Source organism: Pristiophorus japonicus, chromosome 8, assembly GCF_044704955.1.
Source record: "Pristiophorus japonicus isolate sPriJap1 chromosome 8, sPriJap1.hap1, whole genome shotgun sequence".
Taxonomy (NCBI): Eukaryota; Metazoa; Chordata; class Chondrichthyes; family Pristiophoridae; genus Pristiophorus; species Pristiophorus japonicus.
In genome coordinates this window covers 219648022-219674836 of record NC_091984.1, presented here as the reverse complement: position 1 = coordinate 219674836, position 26815 = coordinate 219648022, and the positions used below count along the sequence as shown (strand labels likewise).

Here is a 26815-nt window from a genome sequence, read left to right as displayed (position 1 = left end):
GCTCGCCACTTCCTGACCTTCAGATCGCTGGCACGTGCAGAACCGATACCTCGCCATTAGCACGCTCTCCCTTGGGTTAAGATGCTCCCGAACCAGTGTACACAGCTCCTCATATAACTTATCTGTGGGTTTCAACGGAGTCAGCAGATTCTTCATGAGGTTGTAGGTCAGTGCCCCGCAGACCGTGAGGAGTACTGCTCTCCTTTTTGCAGCGCTTCCTTCTCGGTCCAGCTCATTGGCTACAAAGTATTAGTCTAGCCGTTCGACATAGGCTTCCCAGTCCTCCCCCTCCGAGAACTTCTCCAGGATGCCCACAGTTTGCTGCAGCTTTGCGTTGGATTCATATTCTCGTTGCCAGTTATCGTGTTCCTAACACAGTTGAGACTGCACACGGAGGTTAAAGTAACAGTGACCTCAGTCTTTATTAAGACACTCCAGAGTGAGGAACAGGCCTTCGGGGCTGGCTTATATTCAGTGCTCCCAAGGGATGCTGGGATCCCTTGGGACTTCAGGGGACGCGCTCCCTGGTGGCGGAACATGGGAGCGCAAGCTTTACAGATACACAACAGTACTCAATAAGATAATGGGACTAAAGACAGATAAATCCCCTGGACCGGATGGATTGCATCCTAGGGTCTTAAGAGAAGTAGCGGCAGGGATTGTGGATGCATTGGTTGTAATTTATCAAAATTTCTTGGATTCTGGGCGGTCCCAGCAGATTGGAAAACTTCAAATGTAATGCCCCTGTTTTAAAAAAAGGAGGCAGACAAAATGCAGGAAACTATAGACCAGTTAACCTAACATCTGTGGTTGGGAAAATGTTGGAGTCCATTATTAAAGAAGCAGTAGCAGGACATTTGGAAAAGCAAAATTTGGTCAGGCAGAGTCAGCATGGATTTATGAAGGGAAAGTCATGTTTGGCAAATTTGCTGGAGTTCTTTGAGGATGTAACGAACCAGTGGATATGGTGTGTTGGGACTTCCAGAAGGCATTTGACAAGGTGCCACATAAAAGGTTAGTGCACAAGATAAAAGTTCATGGGATTGGGGGTAATATATTAGCATGGATAGAGGATTGGCTAACCAACAGAGAAGAGAGAGTCGGGATAAATGATTCATTGTCTGGTTGGCAACCAGTAACTAGTGGGGTGCCGCAGGGATCTGTGCTGGGACCCCAACTATTTACAATCTATATTAACGAATTGGAAGAAGGGACTGAGGTGTAACGTAGCCAAGTTTGCTGACGATACAAAGAAGGGAGGAAAAGCAATGAGTGAGGAGGACTCATACAAAATCTGCAAAAGAACATAGACAGGCTAAGTGAATGGCAGGTTTGGCAGATGGAGTATAATGTTGGAAAGTGTGAGGTCATGCACTTTGGCAGAAAAAAAAAATCAAAGAGCAAGTTATTATTTAAATGGAGAAAGATTGCAAAGTGCTGCAGTACAGCGGGACCTGGGGGTACTTGTGCATGAAACACACAGGGATAGTAGTATGCAGGTACAACATGTGATCAGGAAGGCCAATGGTATCTTGGCCTTTATTACAAAGGGGATGGAGTATAAAAGCAGGGAAATCTTTCTACAGCTATACAAGGTACTGGTGAGGCCGCACCTGGAATACTGCGTGCAGTTTTGGTTTCCATATTTACGAAAGGAAATACTTGCTTTGGAGGTAGTTCAGAGAAGGTTCACTAGGTTGATTCCGGGGATGAGGGGATTGACTTTTATGAGGAAAGGTTGAGTAGGTTGGGCCTCTACTCATTGGAATTCAGAAGAATGAGAGGTGATCATATCGAAACTTTTAAGATTATGAGGGGGCTTGACAAGGTGGATGCAGAGAGGATATTTCCGCAGAGAGGATGTTTCAACTGATGGGGGAGACTAGAACTAGAGGGCATGATCTTAGAATAAGAGGCCGCCCATTTAAAACAGATGAGGAGAAATTTCTTCTGAGGGTTGTAAATCTCTGGAATTCGCTGCCTCAGAGAGCTGTGGAAGCTGGGACATTGAATAAATTTAAGACAGAAATAGACAGTTTCTTAAATGATGAGGGATAAGGGGTTATGGGGAGTGGGCGGGATCAGATCAGCCATGATATTGAATGGTGGAGCAGGCTTGAAGGGCCGTATGGCCTGCTGCTGTTCCTATTTCTTATGTTCTTCTGTGCTTACGTACTCTGCTGTCAGTGGAAATGATAAACAAGGCTCGGGTATTTTCCCACTCGCCCATAGTTTCCGAACTCTGATTAAGATGTGGATTGAAGGAAGGCTGGGAACATCCCTTTGATTGTGAAATAGTGCTGGAGGCGAAGAGAGTGACAAAGGTTTGAATACATAAAAAATAAAAAAAACTGATCCAAAGAGCAGTTATCTCCCCTACCCTCTGTTCTGGAGTGCCATCATGTTTTTGTCAGTGTGCTATATTTTTGTGAGTTCATCCTTGCCAAGATCTTTGCTAGCAGCAAGACTTTTTGAAGTACTTAATGTATCTGTCTATTTTGTTTTGTAGGTTTTGAAAAAGAGCAAAGATGTCTGAAGGTCAGGCTGAGGAAACCCGGCTCTGTGCCAACTGGTAAGAGACTAACTTAAACATCATTACTTCGACAAATTGCTGAAGTCTGTCTTTAAAAGCTGCTTTGTCTGCCTGTGTCTAAAAGCTTGCTTTCTGGGCGAAGCTTGTGGAATAGCTGAGTCATGCCAACAGCAGGAAGGGAGGCCCTTGTCTGAGAGAGTTGGATTCGACATTTAGCAGCAAACTATGTCCAAAGTGTAGTATGGCAGGAGACCTGACGTGAATCTGTTAACGGGAATGTTTACAGAGCGACTGGTTACCCTGACCATTCATAAGGTTATTAAAGTACTGATGGTCTTATTCAAAAAAAAAATACAGGTTCAGTTTTAATACAATAACAACTTGCATTTATATTGTGCCTGTAACATAGAAAAAACAAAGCGCAATCAGACAACTTGGTTGCGAGCCTAAGTAGGACAGTTAACCAAAAGCTTGGTCAAAGAGGTGGGCTTTAAGGAGGGCCTTGAAGGAAGAGAGGGAGGTGGAAAGGTTTAGGGAGGGAATTCTGCTGCTTAGGGCTGAAGGCACAGCCGTTGGCCTTGGGGCGAGAGAATTGGAGGATATACAAGGCCATCGTTGTTGGAGAATAGTAGGGCTGGAGAAGGTTAGAGATAGGGCGGGGTGAGGCTGTGAAAGGATTTAAATACTTGTATGCGGCATTGGGTGATGAAGAGTCAGTGCGCACATGAATGATAAGTGAGTGGCACGGTGCGGGATAGGATATAGGCAGCAGAGATTTAGATGAGCTGAAGTTTATGGAGGATGGGAGGCCCCCAGAAGAGCATTGGAATCGTTGAGACTGGTGACAAAGGCATGGATGAAGGTTTGTCAGCAGATGGGCTGAGATGTGCAATGTTATGGGGGTGAATGTAGGCCTCTTTGTGATGTAGAGGATATAGGGTTGGAAACTTGGCTCGGGGTCACACAGAATGTCAAGATTGAACCGGAGACTGGTGGTGCAAGGGATAGAATCTGTGCTGAGGGTATGAAGTTTGTGGTGGGGGCTGAAGATGATGGTTTTGGTCTTGTCCCAATGTTTAACTGGTGGAAATTGTGGCTCAGCCGGGACTGGCTGTCCCACAACCAATCGGACAACACAGGCAATGGAGGTATCTAGAGAGATGGTAGACATTGGAGATAGGTCTTTTCTTAAAAGCCTATGACAATGAGCCAGTGAGAGAGTGAAGTGCTGCAAGAAGTTGAAAAGATGAGAGGCTACAGAGTGAAGAAGTTTTCCCCTGGACCTTAGGACAGAAAGTAGAGGAGTTATTCTGACCCACTGAAGTGATGTAGTGTAACATGCTCATTATATTTATATCATTACATGAAGATGGGTTTCACTGGATCACCGCTGTTGCTCTGTATGTTCACCTTACTGTGGAATAAAGCAGCTGAATCATCCAAATCGAACCTTGCCTTATTCAGTGTTAACACGATCTGCCTCAGGAAATGTTGAAGAAGTACTCGTGCAAAAGTTACGGATAGCAGATCACCAAGGGGTGTGATTGTTATGTCCCCAAGTCCTCCTGTCATATAGATAGCCATAGAGCATTTTTGGCATATTTCCATCAAAGTAAAATGCTCAGACTGCTAATGGGAGCAAGTGGAGCTTATGAATATATCTATTGCAGACTAAATTTTTTTTAATAGTAATCAATAATAATGCAACCCGCTGGGAGGTTTGAGTTCTGCCGAATCTCCTGGGTTGTCTCAACTTTTTTCACTTGCACCAGCAATACTGCTGATCTCATTGAAGAAGTGATATTGGTTGTTGCTGAGCCCAGCCATTAATAAGATTATCCAATTAGTGACATGATTGTGTAAAAATGCCCTGGATTAATGGTCTGCATTGATAGCCGTCTCTCAGATTCCGTAACTCCTCCCAACCAGTTTTGACACTCCACCTAACAAGGTAATAGTCAGGTTTACTTAAAAAAAAAAAATAAGAAAAGTCAGATAAAAGGATCAACAGAAAATAATGGAAGTGGTGGAACACGTTAGAATTTACAAAGGTGTTGCTCAGTATAGTAAGCGTGACCATTTATGACCATAGCATTGACACAGAAGGAAAGGATTCATTCCCTCATACCAGCCAAGTCAAAGAGCCCAAGTTTCGGGCTGCGCCAGACCTGGATGCCCGTTTTTCGTGCCACAAAGTGCGCCTAAAAAAAACTCACCTATTCTCCGGCTCCCTGCAGGCACTTTGGAGCTGGGCGCGGCGCAGCATGAGCTGTGGGGGTGCGGAAAACAGTGCCGGGACCTCTGCACATGCGCGCTACAGTGGGCGTGCTTGTGCAGTAGCTCCAGGCACCCAAAGCACGCAGCCCCTAGCCCTGGCCGAATGGCCTCATTGGGGCTGCGTGGATAAGGCTCACCTCCCACCTGACCTGACCTGACCCGACTTGACTCCCGCTCTCCGCCCCCCTCCCCCGACCCGACCCGACCACCCCCCCCGACCCGACCCGACCTCCCGCCCCGACCTGACCTCTGCTCTCTCCGTGACTCCCCCCCGAATCTGCGACTCCCCCCCCCCCCACCTCCGCGACTCTCCCCCCCCCCCCCCCCCCGCGACTCTCTTTCTCCTCCCTCCCCCTCCCCACCCTCCGCGACACTCTTTCTAACAACCCCCCCCGCCTCCGCGACTCCCTCCTCCACCCCCCCCTCCTCCACCCCCCCCTCCTCCACCCCCCCCTCCTCCACCCCCCCCTCCTCCACCCCCCCCTCCTCCACCCCCCCCTCCTCCACCCCCCCCTCCTCCACCCCCCCCTCCTCCACCCCCCCCTCCTCCACCCCCCCCTCCTCCACCCCCCCCTCCTCCACCCCCCCCCTCCTCCACCCCCCCTCCTCCACCCCCCCCTCCTCCACCCCCCCCTCCTCCACCCCCCCCTCCTCCACCCCCCCCTCCTCCACCCCCCCTCCTCCACCCCCCCCTCCTCCACCCCCCCCTCCTCCACCCCCCCTCCTCCACCCCCCCTCCTCCACCCCCCCTCCTCCACCCCCCCCTCCTCCACCCCCCCCTCCTCCACCCCCCCCTCCTCCACCCCCCCCTCCTCCACCCCCCCCTCCTCCACCCCCCCCTCCTCCACCCCCCCCTCCTCCACCCCCCCCTCCTCCACCCCCCCCTCCTCCACCCCCCCCTCCTCCACCCCCCCCTCCTCCACCCCCCCCCTCCGAAAATGTTTTGTTTTATTGATAAATTTTTTTATTTTTTATTCATTTTTTTTCTGATTGATTTATTGATGTCTTTATCATTTATTATTGATCATGGCTCTTTATTTGTAAAACTGAAGTGTTTAATGTTGTAAACTTCCCTTTAAACCCCCCCCCCCCCCCATTCCCTACACCTGATTTGTAACCTACGCCTGATTTTCTAAGTGTAGACAAGGTTTTTCTGAGCGTACAAAAATCTACACTTACTCCATTCTAAGTTAGTTTGGAGTATGTTTTCACTGCCTAAACTTTCAAAACGGGCGTAAGTAGCCGGACACGCCCCCTTTTGGAAAAAAAATCTGTTCCAAACTGAAACTGTTCTAACTGACTAGAACTGGGGCAAACTAAATGCCGAGAATTGCAATTTCTAAGATACTCCATTCTAAACTAGTTGCACCAAAAAAACAGTAGCAACTCAGGCTGAAACTTGGCCCCATAGAGTGGAATTTGCAGAGAACTGGAAGCCGATCTTCAGCCTGTCCTCCCACAGTGTACAGAGATTGCATGAATGCAAATAGTCTCCCCAGGGCCACTCCTCCTGTGGTTATTTTCAACTTATTCCATCTGAAGTTAAATTATTTGGTTTTTTTGCTCCTCTTCCTTGCCTAATTGTGCTTGTGAAGTGCAATTTCTATATAATATAAATCAGATCTAAATTAGTGCCTAACAATTGTACTAATGCCATTTATAGTTGCCTCTTAAGAGTAGAAAACCCTCGAGAGGGGATTAATCATATGGCTGCATTTAGAAAAAAAATTGGAGTAGGTAAGTTGAAAGCATTGAATGTACTCGAATAGCAAATGCACCAACATGGATGGCCACTTACATAGTGCTACGGTTTTTTGTTGCTTGTCATTTTCAGTTCCTGTTGATGCAAGTTGGCTTAGATCTAGTCGAGTTTTATGTCTTTCCTAAACTATCATATCTCACAGTGACTCTTAAACCTTTTTGGGCTGTGCCCCACTAGAAATATCTTGTTGCTCTCGGAGCTACTCCATGTTGGGTTCCTGTTCCCATTTCTCCAGCAGCCCACATTTAAACAGGGAGCTGGTGGATCGCATCTTTACCCAGGGTGTCTCGATTTGTGAACATTCTATTGAAACAAAGCCATGCCCATCTCCATATCCTGATCTGGAAGTTCACTTGCATTAGCTGCAGATTAAGGCTCTGACATCAACGCAGGCCCTACCTCAAACCCATTAACGTGAAATGTGGAAGTGTTTGATTGGCTGGGTTAGTGAGCATCCAGCTGTACAGCAGTGACTCATTATTCAGCAACAGAAAGGCACCTGAGGTTTATAGAACAAAGGAGCAGAGAAAAGAAGGCAGCTGATGGGAAATGGTTTTGATTGTGAGCGGCCACAGGACTTGTAGGGGATACATTGTGAACATACTGACTTCAGTCTTGTGGATCACATAGCACTGCTGCCAATCTAGTTCGTACAATCAGTACCACAACAACAAAAACCAAATCACCTAACACTTGTTGGTCTCGGTGCCCCACATGGGATGCCTGTGTAGCCCACAGTTAAGCAAACATTAATGTATGGCGTGATTTAATTTTAAAGAGACTGCGGTCATAAAAGGGTATTGAGCACATTGTTTCATCCCTAGTAAATCAGATGCTTTGTTTTCTTTTGCCAATTTTCTGTTGGATAGTCACTGACTTTTGCTGGGGTACAATTCCACTGGCACTGCCTACTCTGATACCTCATGTATGAGCCAAGACAGGATATTCTACCACAGTTGAGGACTCTTCACGCACAATTGGCTTCATCACTCCTGGGGGAGGGAGAGGGGGAGAAAGTGCTCCTGTTCACTATCCAGTAGCCCCTGTGAAATGCGGATGCTTGAAAAGGACAGGATTGGGCTGGGCTGTGATGACCTATGGTGGAGTAGCCACGTTCTGGGATTGTATGAAGAAAGGCCACTTGGACTCGCACATGAGTGTTGGAGGGTGCCTGCTGCTTGACAGCAACATATGCAAACTTTCCAGCAGAAGTGACTAGCTGATGTTTTCCTCTTCTAACTGAGAGGGGAGCTGAAACAAATTGTATCCAAGTTGCTGTCTTTTCGGAGAGCACAGATTGGGAGTCAAACCTGGGATCACTGGACTGTATTTCTTTGAACTATACAGGATGGGGTCTTCATCAATTAGGTTATTAGGGGAGATTGGTGGTTTAAAAATAAAATAGCTTTGCTTTGTGTTTTGTTGGCAGCTGTGTACCTGCATGTCCCAATTTCGATATGCAGGAGGAGCAGATGCTGTCTCCTTTTAATCCACCAGCTTTGTGTAATTCGATTCTTTTCTTTTCCACCATCAGCAAACGAAACATTCCTGCAACTAACTTCACCATCCACGAAATCCACTGTAGAAGAAACCTTGATCTTTGTAGGTATTGTCATGAACCCTTCCCTAAATCGGAGATGGAAGAACACTTTCAAACAGAACATGCACTGGTAAGATCAATAGATTGGCAGTCTCCTGGTAAATCTTTACACCAAGTTTCTTTTTGTGCTCAATTTCCCTCTCCACTAATTTTCTCCTCATCTCCCCTGAAGACATTGACGAGCTGATGTCTGGTTCCATAGATGCTGGCTGCCCTTGTGTGTCTCGGAGCTTTCTTCATGCAAACCGAAGACTGAGTATCATAACTATGTCCAATTATGTCCTTATCTAACATCCACTTGCACTTCAAGCAGTGGCTACTTGACAGCAAACAGGAGCACTATTTTCCTTTCCAACTGTAGCAGCCCGAACAAAGATCAGTCAACACTACATGGACCAGGGGATTAAACCTGACCTGGGACGTTCTGTTCTGTGTGGGCTCCTTTCCACACAGGGCAATGTATTTACTGACTGACTTGTGAAGATCATACGTCGAGAACTTGGACAGCATCTTTGACATGAAAATCGAAATAGATACCAAGCAAGTTGGATGCTGCACTCAGTTGGGTATTGGATTGGAAATATGGATGGAGGATTACTGTTTAATATTAAAGTTCTGTTTTTAATTAGTGAGTAAAATTTCACCCAATTTCAGATAAAGCCTGACTACTTAACATCACTGTTTCCTTTTCCTGCTATCCATCTTTTAAGATGTATTGGAGTTAGTTTATTTATGCAAATGTTGCATGTTCTTGACTGAGGCAAATGAAAATGAACACTTAAAATGATCAGGCATTCCTCCAACCACAGAGTTTCTGCCTGAAGTGTCTCATTGTGGTCAGACTGCCTCAAAAGTGAGGAAGAAGTGGTAATTTTAGTTTTAAGAACAAATGTTCTTTTGCCATACTAGGATCATATGTGCGTCAGTAATATTCGTATGACTCTACTTAACCAATCACATTATTTTAAAGGCCTTGATTCTCTTTCAATTCCTCTTCTCCACAGCCTCCTGAAAGGAATGACAGAAAAACATGTCTGGCTTTAGATCAGAAAAATCTTGATAATTTAGCTTTTTATGTGTTTTTAACCAGGCCAAGATGGGCAGATTTAGGAACATTTCCTATTGCTAGCTGAAAAGGGAGTTGCTTCAGCAGTTCATATGAAATTAAACACACACATTCTGCCTTCCATGTATTTACTATTTCAAGCATTATCCATCAGGTTCGGATTGGTTGACCAGACACCTCGCGGGGGTTTGTGTGTTGGCGACTGAGAGAAAGAGCCGTTAACTGTGATTGATTGTCTTATCTCAAAAAATCAATTGAAGAAACATTAGGTTTCTCTTCCTTCATTCATCTGCTTCCAGTTTGCTTAGCTAACGAAGCAGCTTCCATCCGTCAGCCAAGTGCTGATCTTCTATTCACCATACTGTTCACCGGGAACGGGAGCATAGTGGTTAAATTACGGGACTAGTAATCCAGAGGCTGGACTAACAATCCGGAGACGTGAGTTCAGATCCCACCAGGGCAGCTGGGGAATTTAAATTCACTTAATTAAATACATCTGGAATAAAAAGCTAGTGTCAGTAATGGTGACCATGAAACTACCGGATTGTCGTAAAAATTCATCTGGTTCACTAATGTCCTTTTAGCAAAGGAAATCTGCCATCCTTATCCGGTCTGGCCGATATGTGACTCCAGATACACAGCAAAGTGGTTGACTCTTAACCGCGAGTCACTCAGTTGTAACAAACCGCTACAGAAAACAAGAATAATAATAATAAAAAAACCGGACGGACCACCCGGCATCAACCTTGGACCAGCTTCGGACATGACAATGGCACACCCAGCTCATTGACCCTGCAGTTTTTCTTTGGTCAGGGCACTACATTGAGTCCAATTGCATCCTTATTGCCATCCTGAATATGATCAGCAAAATAGACTGGAAAGTATTTCTCCTTGGAGTGATATGCGTGAGGCTTTGCTCTTACATAGAGTAACCAGCATGTAATGCACACTAATATTTGAGATCTAAATTTTATCTCTCCTGTTTTTCAGGTCGACTGTAAGTGCAACATGAAGATAGAAAAAAATCAGTTGGCGAAACATGAGGTGTGTGCGTGTCTCTTCATTCATCTACTTTCATTTTGCTTGCTTAACGAAGCAGCTTCCATCTGTCAAATGCTGATCTTGGTGTAACATAGAAACTGCAGTAGGCCAATCAGCCCCTCGAACTTGTTCCAACATTCAGTTTGATCTGAACTTAAACTACATTCCTCACCATTGCTCTATATTGCTTGATACCCTTACTTAACACAAAATCTATTAATCAGTGTTGAAAATCCACAGCCTTTTGGGGGAGAGAATTCCAGATTTTCCTATTTTTTTGTGTGTGAAAAAAGTACTTCCTGATTTCACTTTTAAATGGCCTAGCCCTAATTTTAAGATTATGTATACTGGTTCTGAATTCCCCCACCAGAGGGAATAGTTTCTCTGTATCGACCTTATCGAATCCTTTTATCATTTTAAAGACTTTGATTGGGTCATCCCTCAACATTTTAAACTCCAGGGAATACAAATCAAGTTTATGCAACTTGTCGTCCTAAATTAACACTTTAAACTCCAGTATCATTCTGATGAATCTCCACTGCAACCCCTCCAAGGCCATTATATCCTTCCTGAGGTGCAGTGCCCAAAACTGAACGCAATACTCTGGGGTCTAACAAGGCTCTGTACAGCTGAAGCAACACTTCCTCACTTTTGTATTCCAACCCCCTTAATATAAAGGCCAATATTCCATTGGCCTTTTTGATTAAGTACTTGTAGGAATGAAGGAAAGAGAAAATTGGACAGGAATCACTCTGCTGCTCAGCTATGCATGGTGCATAGAGTGGGAGACCAAGAAAAAGAAATTGCATTCTGCAAAGAGAAAAATATCTCAATTCTTTGCAATTTTCTCTTCTCCTGATGTCCAGTTTCATAGATGCCGTCCACCCATTATCTCACCTTAGAGAAAGAAAGAAAGACATGCATTTATATAGCGCCTTTCACAACCACCAGATGTCGCAAAGCACTTTTTGAAGTGTAGTCTCTTTGGAATGTAGGAAATGAGGCAGCCAATTTGTGCACAGCAAGCTCTCACAAACAGCAATGTGATGATAACCAGATAGACTTTTTTTTAGTGATGTGGACTGCGGGATAAATATTGACCAGAACACTGGGGATAACTCCCCTGCTCTTCTTTGAAATAGTGGCATGGGATCTTTTATATCTACTTGAGAGAGCAGATAGAGAAATGGCGGACCAGTTAAACAAATACTTTGGTTCTGTCTACACGAAGGAAGACACAAATAAACTTGCGGAAATACTAGGGGACCGAAGGTCTAGTGAGAAGGAGGAACTGAAGGAAATCCTTATTGGGCGGGAAATTGTGTTAGGGAAATTGATGGGATTGAAAGCCGATAAATTTCTGGGGCCTGATAGTCTGCATCCCAGAGTACTTAAGGAAGTAGCCCTAGAAATAGTGGATGCATTGGTGATCATTTTCCAACAGTCTATCGACTCTGAATCGGTTCCTATGGATTAATGTAACACCACTTTTTAAGAAAGATGGGAGAGAGAAAATGGGTAATTATAGACCGGTTAGCCTGACATCAGTAGTGGGGAAAATGTTGTAATCAATTATTAAAGATGAAATAGCAGCACATTTGGAAAGCAGAGACAGGATCGGGCCAAGTTAGCGTGGATTTATGAAAGGGAAATCTTGCTTGACCATTCTTGAATTGTTTGAGGATGTAACTGGTAGAGTGGACAAGAGAGAACCAGTGGATGTGGAGTATTTGGACTTTCAAAAGGCTTTTGACAAGGTCCCACACAAGAGATTGGTGTGCAAAATTAAAGCACATGGTATTGGGGGTAATGTACTGACGTGGATAGAGAATTGGTTGGCAGACAGGAAGCAGAGAGTCGGGATAAACGGGTCCTTTTCAGAATAGCAGGCAGTGACTAGTGGGGTGCCGCAGGGCTCAGTGCTGGGACCCCAGCTCTTTACAATATACATCAATGATTTGGATGAAGGAATTGAGTGTAATATCTCCAAGTTTGCAGATGACACTAAGCTGGGTGGTGGAGCTGTGAGGAGGACGCTAAAAGGCTGCAGGGTGACTTGGACAGGTTAGGTGAGTGGGCAAACGCATGGCAGTATAATGTGGAATTATTGTGAGGTTATCCACTTTGGTGGCAAAAACACGAAGGCAGAATATTATCTGAATGGTGGCAGATTGGGAAAAGGGGAGTTCCAACGAGACCTAGATGTCATGGTATATCAGTCATTGAAGGTTGGTATGCAGGTACAGCAGGTGGTGAAGAAGGAAAATGGTATGTTGGCCTTCATAGCGAGAGGATTTGAATATAGGAGCAGGGAGGTCTTACTGCAGTTGTATAGGGCCTTAGTGAGGCCTCACCTGGAATATTGTGTTCAGTTTTGGTCTCCTAATCTGAGGAAGGACGTTCTTGCTATTGAGGGAGTGCAGCGAAGGTTCACCAGACTGATTCCCGGGATGGCAGGACTGACATATGAGGAGAGACTGGATCGACTGGGACTGTATTCACTGGAGTTTAGAAGGATGAGAGGGCATCTCATAGAAACATATAAAATTCCGATGGGACTGGACAGGTTAGATGCGGGAAGAATGTTCCCGATGTTGGGGAAGTCCAGAACCAGGGGACATAGTCTAAGGATAAGGGATAAGCCATTTAGGACTGAGATGAGGAGAAATTTCTTCACTCAGAGAGTTGTTAACCTGTGGAATTCCCTACCGCAAAGAGTTGTTGATGGCAGTTCTTTGGATATATTCAAGCGGGAGTTAGATATGGCCCTTACGGCTAAAGGGAATCAAGGGATATGGAGAGAAAGCAGGAACGGGGTACTGAGGTGAACGATCAGCCATTATCTTATTGAATGGTGGTGCAGGCTCGAAGGGCCGAATAGCCTACTCCTGCACCTATTTTCTATTTCTATGACAGGGCCTCGGTTTAACGTCTGATATGAAAGACGGCACCTCTGACATTGTCGGTCTAGATTTTTGTGCTCAAGTCTCTGGAGTGGGACTTGAACCTTCTGACTCCGAGGTGAGGGTGCTACCAACTGAGCCACTGGCAAGCCAGGACAGTAATTGTCATCAGGTTATTACAGGCTCATAACAGGCATCGCAGCCAGGCCTGATCTGTCCTGGCACAGGTATTTTCCAATAGCAGTCACTGGATAGCAATCAAGAGCAGGAGCCGTATTGATTTAACTTCTTGCCAGCCTGGGGGTTATTTCAGTACTGACGGGAAATCAAATCTGAAACCCGTATGGCTCATTTATACCCTGGGCAGCACACTTGGCAGCTTAGCCATTTGAGGCGTTTAAAAAAATATCTTTCTTTAAAAAAAAATTCTTGCTCTTAAGAAAATGAAAAATAAATAATTTTGCATGTTTTTGTTTTTCAGAATACAGAATGCCCTTTGCGGCTGATTAAGTGTCAATACTGCGAGCTAGAGCTGGCATTCAACAAGTCTCAAGAGCATGCTGATTATTGTGGATCGAGGACTGAACCCTGTGCGGCTTGTGGTCGCAACGTTCTGGTCAAAGACTTAAACATGCACCACATCACCTGTGGCAAAGATGCGGAGGAAAAGAATAATAACCGTATGAAACCTAGGCCTGAGTATCACTTCGGAGAAACTGCAGGAACCTGGTTTGAAAACCAGCCGTTCAGGAATCTGCTTCGGACTGAGGAGAACCGTATTCGGGCCAGGCCAAGAATTTCCAGACCATTGGAAACCAAAGTTCATGGGAGCAGGGAGGCAGGATTTCTAATGAGGGGGACGGATAGGAGAAATGTGCCGATAAGAGGTAGAGACCAGAATCAAGGTAAGCTGAGAGCATTTGAAGTGGGAAATATTTGTATCAACGGCCCATAATTTGTGGTCAACGGCGAAGCAAAGGTGTTCACCGCTGGTCCCGAAGGAAGCTTTCCACAATCCCTGTGGCGAGAAGTTCGGCTTTTCTGACATTTAGTTGAGATTGGTGTAAGATAATGGGGAATCCTTAACGTGAGCTGCTGGGATTCAACAAGCTGTCTAAGCAGCCATCACAATGCAGAATTCTCAGACTGAGAACCAGGAAGTGATTCTGACTTTTAAAAAATGAGAGAGCAAAACAGATTGGGGCTCTCATGGGCAAAAGATAAACCTGAAATAAAGATGAACAAATTTTTTTTTTTTTTAAAGATAACTTTCTTAATTTAAATTTTTATTAAAATGGATAATTTTGACATTCCACAAAATTAAAAATTTGTTTTTCAGGGCCATAAAATTTGTTCAGCAGTCAATGCACTGTTAAAACTCCAGTTACATCTAATCCAAAGGGGTCTAACTTTTAATGGGGTTTTTAAACAGCCATATTACTGCGGAAATGCCAAAGTTTTCACCAGCTTCACTGATTGTCGGCTCTGGAGATGGGGCTGCGCAGCCAGTATAGGTGCAGTGAATGACTGACCGCAACTTCAGGCGCTACCCCCTAAAGTTGCGGTCTGTTTCAAAGGGTAATAACAACGAACGCTATTTGTTTGCTATTATTACCCACCGCAGGTTACCGGGCCAGTGTGTTTGAATTTAAAGCTGGGAAAGGAACTAGAAGTGGCTAAAGTGCACAGTTCACTCCCCTTGTGTTACAGGGTAGCACAAATACAACATTGGCATCTGGTGACTTCCATGAAATATTCCAAAATGTTTGGATGAGAGATGTTTCTGTAACTTCTGTGGCTGCAGAAATTGAAAAAGATAAATGCAGAAGTGTATAATATTGCTACATTTAGTTAATGAACTATTGCACCTACCATTCTTGGCCAAGAGTAGGCAGGCATCCTGCTCCTAGCCTTCTGCCAGTAAAGGTGCACGATCATTCACTTCATTTCTGGTCTGATGGAGCAGCAGAGATTGGAAAGTTGCTATGTGGGTAAAATGGGATTGCATTCACGTGCTGGATTTCTTGGTACCCATTTTGTTAACTGGAGCACCATGAATTCTCCCACTTGTTTAACAAGAATACTTGGGTGGTGCAGCAGGTGTTGTTGATGTGGGACAGTGATGTTCTGCAGCCTTTAAGTCCCTTGCACTGTGACAGAAGGGAGAAGAATGCAGATTGAGATGAGGCATTTCAAGCATCAGGAAGGAAAGCCAATCTGGGATGCTCCAGAACACAATGGTAGCAATTCTTAGACCAGACATTCTAGAACAGCATTGTCCAATAGAAATCACCGACTAGCCACTATAGGGAAATGTGTGTGTGTTTACTTAACAAACATCGATTATCATTCAATAGCCAAGGAAATAAAGGGGTATGGTGAGAAAGCAGGAATGGGGTACTGAAGTTGCATGTTCAGCCATGAACTCATTAGAAGGGCCGAATGGCCTACTCCTGCACCTATTTTCTATGTTTCTATGCAACAGTGATAAAATATTCTCGTACTCTGCTTTTTTGCTTACCGTTTTATGAACAGACACACAATTAAAATTGAAGTACATGTGTATATGTGAAACAACAGTTTCTATTACTCATTCTTTTAATTTGCCAATTTTCTACTGCGCCCTGTCTTCATTAGCTGGGGAATGCTGCATAGCATGTGGCCTGAACAAAAGGCACAATTATGAAGAAGAGGGAAAAAATGATTGTGCATCTAATTTTTATTTCCTCCTTTTCTCTGCTGAATTGATTGACTGGTGCTGGGTTAAGGTTTCATGCATATGGGCCTCCCTGTGGTACATTGCCAAAGTGACTGCTGTTCATGTATGAGCCTCGCTAATCAGTAAGGCAGACTGTTTGACAATTTTTTTCTGGGGGCGGGGTCATTCTTGCATCTGATTCCAACATTCACAATTTGTCGCATGAGTCAGTGTTTGGAGCCATGGTTTCCCCCCCCCAACCAAGGAGAGCGGAGGCCAATTGTAGTGCACCCTTGTTGCTTTCTTAAAGTCAACTAATTCAGCGCTGATTAAACCTTATGGTTATGCTTTTTAACAGTCCTGTATTTCCTGTCGCTTTCACAGCCAGCATGATGAGGACCGAGAGAAATCGCATGGCAGACCCTGCGGGTCCTGGACATGTAGATGCCAACTCTAACCTGGACTATCTGCTCGCTCTTAGTCTGCAAAATGAGAACAGTGGTGGAGAAGGAGAGTGGTCGTCCGTATGGGAGGATATTCCCCCGGATTACAGACATCCACAGCTACAGAATCTTGTCGGCTTATTTGACAATCGGTCACCATCTGATGTATTCCCACCTTCTGTTAGTGTCCACGAAGAGATAGCAAGTGAGTAGTTAAAAGTACATGTTTCGGGTCTGTCTCGGATATTCGTCATTTCCATAAGCAATCTGAGTATCTTGTGTTAAGGGGTGTGCCCATACTGCCCAATGTCTAACTATACAATAGTGTAACTCGGGGAGCGGGGGGTGGGGTTACAATAAGACCCACGTGTTTTCCAAATTGAATATCTTGTCTTTTGCATGTGTACTTCTCTAATCTTTTTGAAGGATGATTGAAACACTTGGTGGAATTATTAATATAAATTATTAATCTGCTTTAACTCGTAGACAGCAAGTGAGCATGCAGAGTAACAAAGCAAATTCCACTCATTTCGGTCTATCTCGCTTCTCAGGAGAAAAAAATAATAAACCACATGCCTCTGCCCCTTCGTGTACTGACTTGTTTGTTTTTGCATTGCCTTTCTTTCAAACTACTTCGCACAGCAAAAATTGACCCGCACGTTTAGCTTCTAGGTTCAAGCTTAAGGGCTGTGTCTCAGACCTATGGTCAAAAACCTGAGTGCCCATGTGTCCTTTGTTCTATTGTGTCACCATCATCAGCCGGGGGTGGGTTGCTGAGAAGCTGACTTCTTTCCTGTAGTGATTCACCAGTAGGCCTGTCAATAAAATGACCTACATCTCTCTCCCTCCACGCCCCGGCTTGCCTGCCGGCAATTTGGGATGTGAATTTTAAAGAAGACATCTCCATCTGTTCTCAAGATGAATGGGGGCCGTCCTGGCTAATGGGCCTGGTACAAAATACTTGACTCTTATTGTATCAGTTTCAAACAGACTCTGAGGTTCAACATTTCACAAACTGGATCATCTAGTTCTTCTTCTTTACACATTTTTAATCCCTGCATCCTGTGGCTTCTCCCTTTTTAAAAATCTGTACAAATTCACTTTGTTCCAAAATACAACAATTCAACACAACTCCATTCCAAAATCTTTTCCATGAGGAAAAGAAATGTGTGGCAGTGCCGTCTCCAGCTTCTTGCCCAAGGGAGCTCTGCTGTCTGGATGTGGGATCCGTACACATGCAGTTCTGTTGGGGTTACTAGATAGCGATCATGAACATAAAGAAATAGGAACAGGAGCAGGCCATATGGCCCCTCGAGCCTGCTCCGCATTCAATAAAATCATGGCTGATCTGATCATGGACTCAGCTCCACTTCCCCGCCTGCTCCCCATAACCCCTTATCCCCTTGGGAGTAGGAACCTTGGCTGACTTTGTTCATTTCTCCCCTCCCACATAGTTTCAATATCTGTAGCTTAATTGCAATGCCCCACCATCACTCCATTTGGGATTCTGCTGATTTAATCAGGGTTTGAACTTGGGACCTTGCTGATCTCTATGGCTTGGTTCCACATCACGTGATACATTTGCTCATTTAAGCCATCGCATAGAAATGGCTAACTTTATTTTACTACTACGGCACACATCATTAATTTTTAAAAATCTGAAGCTTTTTGCATAAAGCATTCTTTTGACACCTCGTACACTTTGTCGATGACTGTTTAAACTTTAACTCTGTGTCTGTCATTAGCCAACATTTTTCATGCAGCTGCATAGGGCCCAAGTTTCCACCGACCCTTAGAACAGTGCACCTCCATCAGGTCCGCCGACATTCTGGAACAAAAAGTGCGCCTAATCCTGATGAGCATGGTATTCTCCACACTCATCAGGCCTCCTTCGGACTCGGAGGAGCGCAGCAGAACCAGCAGGGGGCGGAGCCAGGTCCCGGTGCTGAAAACAGTTCTGGGACCTCTGCACATGCGCGCTAGAGTGTGCATGCATGTGCAATAGCTCCTCGCCCCCAGATTCTGTGTGCGTGTGCTGCAGGCTATGTGGGAGGGGCCGAAGCATGCCGCCCCAGCCCTGGCCGAATGGACTCGCCGCCGCGACCTGCGAGGGAGCAGACGGCAATGTCCGTCATCGCAGTCAGGAGATCCCGGGAACAGAAAGCCAAACAAGAAAGGGAGAAAGAGCTGGCAAACATGACCATCAAGAAGGAAGATGACTGAGGCCATCGAGTGTTCCTTGGGTCTGTCTCGGAGATGTTCAGGGGGGGCAGGGGTAGCAGGAAAGAAAAGAGATTGAGGGCAAGACCTGAGTCGGACGGGATCTGGGCAGGCTCGTATGATTAACCCCCCCCCCCCCCCCCCGCCAATCCAGTGTCTCTTCCACCCCACCCCCCCAATCCTGTCTCTTCTCCTCCCCCCCCCCCCCCCCCCCCCAAATCCTGTCTCTTCTTCCCCCCCCCCCCCCCAATCCTGTCTCTTCCGGGCCCCCCCCCCCCCCCCCCAATCCTGTCTTACAAAATTATATTCTCGTTGACTCTGACACACCCAACAACTCAGCTATTTCTGAACCACTAGTGTAATACAATGGGCTCCAGGATAAAGACATTTTCAACCCATCCATTCTAATCCTGGTTGATGAGACTCAAATGTTACCAATAGTGATGTGAAAGTTTCAGTTTCATATCTGAAAAATCATGTTGAGGTATTAATTAAATATTTCCTACCAATTGGATTTTTCCCCCCTCCTCCCTTCCTGAAGATTTTGACTCCTTGCTGGGCAATAGTTCCACTGGTGACAAGTACTCACTGGTACCTTGCTCAAGTGAACATTCTTTATGTGGGAGCCTTGATATAGAGTGTGGTTAGGCTACTTCATTATGTGGGTGGGCTATCTCAGCTCGATCCTGTCCTTTGTGTACTTCCAGGGATAGAAACACAGAAAATAGGAGCAGTAGTAGGCCATTCGGCCATTCGAGCCTGCACCGCCATTCAATATGATCATGGCTGATCCTCTATCCCAACACCATATTCTTGCTTTTTCCCCATACCCCTTGATGTCTTTTGTGTCTATCTATGTATTTCCTTCTTAAATATATTCAGTGACTTGGCCTCCACAGCCTTCTGTGGTAGAGAATTCCACAGGTTCACCACCCTCTGAATGAAAACATTTCTCCTCATCTTGGTCCTAAATTTACCTACCCTGTATCCTGAGACTGTGACCCCTGTTCTAGACTTCCCAGCCAGGGGAACCATCCTCCCCGCATTGTCGATCCAACCTAGGTAGAATTTTATACCTTTGTGAGATCTCTCTCATTCTTCTAAACTCTCGTGAATGCAGGCCTAGTCGACCCAATCTCTCCTCATACGACAGTCCTGCATCCCAGGAATCAGTCTGGTGAACCTTTGCTGCACTCCCTCTTTGGCAAGTATATCCTTTCTTGGGTGCGGTCTCACCAAGGCCCTGTATAACTGTAGTAAGACATCCTTGATCTTGTACTCAAACCCTCTTGCAATGCTGGATGACTGCTGGAGCCATGGACAATTTTCCTCTCCCTAACCCAAGGGCACTGATGCCGATTTGTACCGTGCATAACTGCTACCTTAGCTGAGATCAGCTAGCTTAGCATTGGGCATTGATTCAGGGACCGTCCTTGCTCATTGTTATTGTGGTAACTGGGTTGAGTCACTGGGGAATTTGCTAATTGTGGACTGATTGAATCACTGTGGAAAACCTTGAAGTTCCACTTAATTGAATTCCTCCCAGTGTCATTTCATTCAGTAATGCCAGTGAAATTTCAGGACAATTGTCTTAAATTGATGTTTGAATTTATATTGCTCATTAAGATGCAAGTGTTGATAACACAGGTTTCACATTTGTCACCTAGTGTTGGCATTGAACACTCGAGGCAGAGTTAGATACAGGTTTAGAGTTCTTGTAGCCCCATTCCCACATCAGAGTTGGAAACATTTCCCACATTGACCTCTTCTTTGACTCAAATTGCTGATTTATGTGGAATATGACGGCAGCATTATATTATGGATTTGCATCCACTAGGGACTGAGTTCTCTCATTCAGTTGTTGGAAAGAAGGTGACTTCCATCCCATCTGTCAGACTGGATATGAACCTGAGCAACATTATGGTAACCTGCTGCACCATCAGTCCCCTTCGAAGTAACGATAACTGAACTCTCTCTCTTTTTCAGATGATGTCACTATGTTGCCTTGTGAGTTCTGTGAAGAACTTTTCCCTGAAGGCGAACTCATTCTTCACCAGGTATGTTTTAACCAGTGTCCAATCCAACCAATTGGCAGATACAACTTTTGATCTGGTTCCATAAATTCCCAATACTGATGGCAGTATTTCTGTTGGCATTTTTTGCCAATAATTTAACACTCATCAATAGTCAACAAACAACTAACTTTAAAGATATATATTAACCCTCACTATTTTAGCCAACTATGTACCTAGTCTGATTGCCAACATGATATTTTCTCTTCCACTATTAGATAGTATAGAATGCAGGCTTGTGATGACGGCATTCAAATCTCTTGGTAATGACCATGATCATCCCAAGAGGGACAGAAATAGTGAGTCGTTGACAAAATGAACCTGTCTGTTTTCTGCTATCTGAGAAGAATGTCTCACTTTCATCCAGCAGCTCTGCTGAGTTAGTACTGCGGAGCAAAGATTAACCCAAGTTTGATTCCTGTCCCATTCAGTTTTTGATTTGAGACAAGTTCTGATTAAGTGGCGCTAAATGATGGTGCTGCGTCTCTAAGCAGAGCGAGGGGTAATCGAAGGGTCAGTTACATCTGCTTATGCAGTCAAAGGAAGACTATGCCTTGATTTTCTTCCTTCCTCTCCCTGTTCACATCCTCTCTACGTTCACACCCTTACCAAAGAAAAAGTCAAATAATACTGACATGACCTTGTGAGTATGAGATGGGGTTGATAGACAGAGAAGATATTTCCACTAGTAAGGGATTCAAAAACTAGAGGTCATAAATATAAGATAGTCACTAATAAATCCAATCTAATAAGGAATTCAGGAGAAACGTCTTTACCCAGAGTGGTTACAATGTGGAACTTGCTACCACAAGGAGTAATTGGGGCAAATAGCATAGATTAGTTTAAAGGGAAACTAGATAAGCACATGACGGAGAAAAGAATAGAATGGTAGGGTGAGATAAGGAGGGGTGGGAGGGGGCTTGTGTGCAGCACAAAAATGACGCAGACCAGTTGAGCTGAATGGCCTGTTTCTGTGCTATAGATTCGATGTAACGTGGTTATAGCCAGATAGAGATAAAAGTTTCAAGTGTTTAATTTTGTAATGTTTGACTAATTATTAACCTATTCTACATAATAATGAGTTACTAACACTTTTTAACCTTGAGACTAAGCTAATAAACTGTAGAGTTTGATTGTGATAGTTAAAAATCATTTTGTAAATAAAATCAACTATTATAACAAGAACTTGCATTTATATAGCGCCTTCAACATAGTGAAACGTCCCAAGGCACTTCACAGGAGTATTATGAAATATAAATTTGCCGCTGAGCCGCACAAGTAGTAATTAGCGCAGGTGACCAAAAGCTTGATCAAAGAGGTATATTTTAAGGAGAATTAGAGGAGCGCAGACATCTCTTGGGGGGGGGGGGGGGGGGGGGGGGTGGGTGTGCGGGGTTGTGGTTGTGGAGCTGGAGGAGATTACAGAGATGGGGAGGGGCAAGGCCATGGATGGGTTTGAAAATAAGGATGAGAATTTTGCAATCGAGGCGTTGCTTAACCGGAAGCCAATGTAGGTCAGCGTGCACAGGGGTGATGGGTGAGCGGGACTTGGTGCGAGTTAGGACATGGGCAGCTGAATTTTGGATCACCTTTAGGTTACATAGGGTAAAATGTGGGAGGCCAGCCAGGAGTGTATTGGAATAGTCAAGTCGAGAGGTAACAAAGGCATGGATGAGGGCTTCAGCAGCAGATGAGCTGAGGCAAGGGTGGAGACGGACAATGTTATGGAGGTGAAAATAGGCAGTCTTAGTTGTAGGTGGCTATACTTCAAAATGAATTTCAACTCTATCTTTAACTTGAAAATGCACATGGGGAGGAGGAAGATAAATCAAACAGCGAATTTCATCCAAACAGGAAGAAAAATATCTATGAACATGTCACCATGTACCCTTCCATTTCTCCTCACCGTGGCAGCTTTCTTTGAACTCCTTAAAGTCCACCTTCCCTTCCATCCAATGAGTGCATAGACTTCTTGGTCGCCAGGACTTAGACTTTCCATTCAACTTCCTCTGCTGCTGCTTCCTCTTCTTGCCCACCGAGCCAAACCTCAGCCCCAAGCATTCCCCTGCCCTAGCCCTGAATCTACAATTCTGTCTAGTTTCTCTCTCATCTTCTCTCAAGTCCACTCTGAACTCATCTTGTCCATCAGATCCACCTCCTGTACCCTCAACTCCCACTAAGCTGCTGACCACCCAACTTCCCTTTCTGGTCCCCATGCTGGCTCACATTGTAAATAGCTCCCTCTCCTAGTTCAGTCATCACCACTCTATTTAAAAAAAAAAAAAACGCCCTCAATCTCTGTCCCAAAAAATTACTACCTCGTACAGTTTCTCTTTCCTCTGCAAGTGAATATCTGCCCAGCTTTGTTGCAACTATCTGAATCTCTTCAATCAGGTTTCTGCCCTTGTGAGCACAGAACCAGCCTTAACCAAAGGCACAAATGATGCCTTCTGTAACCATGGTGCATTATCCCTTCTCGAACTCATTAAAGCCATTGAAATGGTCAACCATAAAATCCTCTGATGCCCAGCTCAGTGGGACTGACCTTGCTTTGTTTCACTATTGGCTATCTGATCATGGGCATAGCATCTGTAGCAAAGGCACTGTTACCTCGAGATCCCTGAGGATCTATCCTGGGCCCCTCCTCTTCGTTACCTATATGCTGTCCCTTGCTGACCTCATTCACAGACAACTCCCAGCTCTCTACCCCTTCAGTGTCTGTGTGGGCAGACTGCTTGTCCAATAACCAATCTTTAATGGGCTGTAATTTGCTTCATCTAAACAGTGGGAAGACTGAAGACATCATCTTTGGCCAGCATCACAAACTCTCTCCATGCCACCGATTGCATCCTCCTCCCCAGCTATTATCTCAAGTTAAACCAGACTAGTCTCAGCCTTGGCATCCTATTCAAGCCCGGACTGAGTTTCCTCTCTGCACAAAGAATACATGCTTCCACCTCTTAACATCATCCACCTCCACTCCTATCTTTGCCCATCTGCTGCTGAAACCCTCATCCATGCCTTTGTCAGATTGACTATTCCAATGCTCGACTGGCCGACCTTCCATGCTCCACTATCTATAAACTTCATTTGCCTGTAATCCTAACCTGCACCAAGTCCCACGCACCATCACCCCTGTCCACGCTGATCTACATTGGCTCCAATCCCTTAATGGCTCCAATTTTAAATTCTCATGCTCTTGTTTAAATCTCCCCATGGTCTCATCTCGCCTCTCTCTATCTCTAACATCTTTCCCTACAACAACCCACCCCACCAAACTCTTCCCTTCCTCTGACACTGGCCTCTTGTGCTCCCTCCTTTCTTTGCCCCACCATTGTCGACCATGTCTTCATGATCACTCTGCCTCTCCAGCACCCTCTTTTTTTTCCTTAAGACCCTCCTTAAAACCTACCTCTGACCAAGCTTTTCATCATCCCTCCTAAATCCTTCTTTGGCCTGGTGTCCATTTTTTATTTAATTATGCATCTATGAAGTATCTCTGGCCCATTTTCTATGCTGAAGGTGATATATAAATACAAGTTGTTTGTGCAGTGACGTAAATAGAGGGCTGTGAGCGAGTTGTTTGAATTCGGGTGGATGACATGTTTGGGCAGGCAGGTGATAAGAAAGTTACTTGCATCTAAACTAGTGTGGACACTTTTTATCCAATCCAAGCTGAGTGTGGGTTGGACAGGGATGGATATTTTCAGAAACACCAGTTGTACATTTGAGCGAGACAGGCCTGATTGCATGTACACACACACCATTTTTAAAAGGAGGCAATCAAAAGTGGGACTTTTTCTTTCAAAAATACTGGGCAGGGAACCTGAAACCAGAGTAAGCAGTTCAGAATGAGGTGAATAGACACACTGCCTGGGTGTATTGAGCACTGAACCAACATGGCAGGTCTCTGTTGGAAGGCAAGGATATTTACTAAAACAAATCTACCAGCTCGAAGATGTTGCCTATTATACAACTAACCTAATGGGGAATATGTTATACTGAAAGTATTCAATGTTTTATCTTTGCTCCCCATTTGATTATAATTGTCTTTTACAGACTGGCTGTAACCCAGTAAGTGCCTTTGCGTCATTCAGTAAAAATACCACACTTATACCACCACTGCCACTGCAAAGAGTCTCCATTCCCAGGACCAATGATATCTTCTCTCATCGTCACCATGTGAATCCTGAATTATTTTCGGAAGACTATTCACTGCCGTCATATGGTCCAATGGTGGGCTCAAGCGATGGCGATGTTCTGATTCCCTGTGAGTTCTGTGGCATCGCGTTGGAAGAAGACGTATTATATCATCATCAGGTAAAAAAAAGTGCTCTTTGTATTTTACAAACAAGTTGTGCCTGAAGTGTTTGTCTTGAGCTTCAAATACCCAGAAGAGTGCAGACTTGTTGAGAAAAGACTTGCTAATTCACATGTTTTTAACTACACTAGTAAAAAAATATTCAGGGTTCTGATTGATTCTGGTTTAACAGATTGCATGATATTTCTGTATCATTTTAAAGGAGTTGGTAATGTTGGTATGTTTTACAGTAGTATGTTTATTAGTAATGCATGGTTACAATAGAACCTTCTGCATAAGTCACACATTCACATAGGTTTTGTGCCCCCTGAGTAAAAGGATAAGCTTTCTGTTGTATTGATACGACAGTATTGCCTTCAGAAGCAGCAATCCATTTCATGAGGTGGGTTTCCAAAGCTCAGGCAAAGATAAAGTGCTGTTTCTGTCCGCATTGGGAGCTGCGGAGCACAATTTTGTTACAATGATCGTGGGCAGGTTCACAACTGAGGCACGCAAATGTATTGCTTGCTGTAGTATGTTGCTGGCCTGTACTGACCTTAACCCCTCGATATTCAAAAGTATTTATTCTAAATGTCAAGTGTTGCCTGTCACGATATAGTTGCTGCTTTTAGCCAGTGTGTGGCACTGTGGAGCATGTATCACAAATCTCACTTCTAATGTGGCAGCCATTCTCCCTTGATTTTTGGTTTTTTTTCCACTCCATGATCCCCTTTCCAGCCTCATCACACATACCCTGACCTGTGGGCCTTAACCCCATGAATTTTTTGATCTGCTGCGCTCGCTGTTTTATGAATTTAATGATTCACTGATGCCACTGCTTCATGAATTCACTCAATCCCGCTGCACCATTAATTTATTCATTTATTGCTGCATCTGCTGTTGTTGAATTATTTTTTGATGTGCCCATTGAATAGGAAGTTGTTATTTCACTGGTGCCTGCAGCTCCATTAATTTATTGACCTTTTTAGTTTGTCCATTATTGATTATTTGATGCTCCTGATGCTCTACAAATTCACTGGTGCTCATCACTATATTCATTTGTTGCTGGGCCTACTGCTCCATTAATATGTTATGTTCATTTGCCCTTTGATCTGTGAATTTATTCATTAACTGCTGCTCACTTGTCTTTAATTCATTGCTACCTGCTGCTCTATTCATTTATTGATTCAGCAAAGCCTGATGCCCTTTTAATTAATTTGCTGGTATCTAATTAGCTGCCCTGTACTGTGTCCTTTTGTTGGTGAGTTGCACAGCATGTGGTTTCTGTGGGTTTAGCTTTCCTTTTGAGATTGCATGGTGTCAAAAAAAACTTGTGCATTTCATTCTAGTTTCTCAGTTTGTTCTATTAGTTTTTAACCTTCATGTTTTAGCCACAGCTTCTGGTGTACACTGTTCCAGGATGAATTTTTATTGCACTTCATGGAAACATCGCAATAAAACTTTTCAACAGTGTACAGGTATGCATTGCCACAAGAAACCTTGACTGCCCTCTTCTCAAAAGCAGGAGATAGGGATTTATAGACATCTGCCAATCTACAGAAACTCTTCTTAGCAGTTACCATCAATATACTGTACACTATAATCCATTTAGAAGTGAATGGCTGTTCTGTGGCATTGATTAGGGGTGGCCTAGGATCTGGAGCAGAATTGATGTTAAGATGGAACTTTGTTTAATGAGGTACATCTCTGTGAAGAAGCCTTCTAAATAGGTACATGTGGGGTCAGTTAGAGGGCAGGTGCCAAGGGAAATTTCAGTACATTTGGGCACAGGAGGTACAATATCAAAATTTGCATATGATACAAAAATAGAGCACAATGAACTGAACAAGACTGCCGGTAACTTGAGAACATGAACAGGCGAGGAGATTGGGCAGAAAGA

The 26815-nt window shown here is 44.5% G+C and overlaps 1 protein-coding gene across 3 annotated transcripts in view; it reads left to right on the top strand.

Annotated features, from left to right (window-relative positions):
- Positions 1–26815, top strand: part of trafd1 (TRAF-type zinc finger domain containing 1) — a 52732-nt gene that overhangs the window by 9498 nt on the left and 16419 nt on the right. For all 3 annotated transcript variants that reach the window (XM_070887934.1, XM_070887936.1, XM_070887935.1), the window contains exons 2-8: positions 2510–2572; positions 8107–8242; positions 10229–10282; positions 13664–14087; positions 16265–16528; positions 20530–20600; positions 24675–24935. In XM_070887934.1, coding sequence (XP_070744035.1) covers positions 2529–2572; positions 8107–8242; positions 10229–10282; positions 13664–14087; positions 16265–16528; positions 20530–20600; positions 24675–24935 — 1254 coding nt within the window. In that variant the 5' untranslated portion in view covers positions 2510–2528. The remainder of the gene's footprint in view (positions 1–2509; positions 2573–8106; positions 8243–10228; positions 10283–13663; positions 14088–16264; positions 16529–20529; positions 20601–24674; positions 24936–26815) is intronic.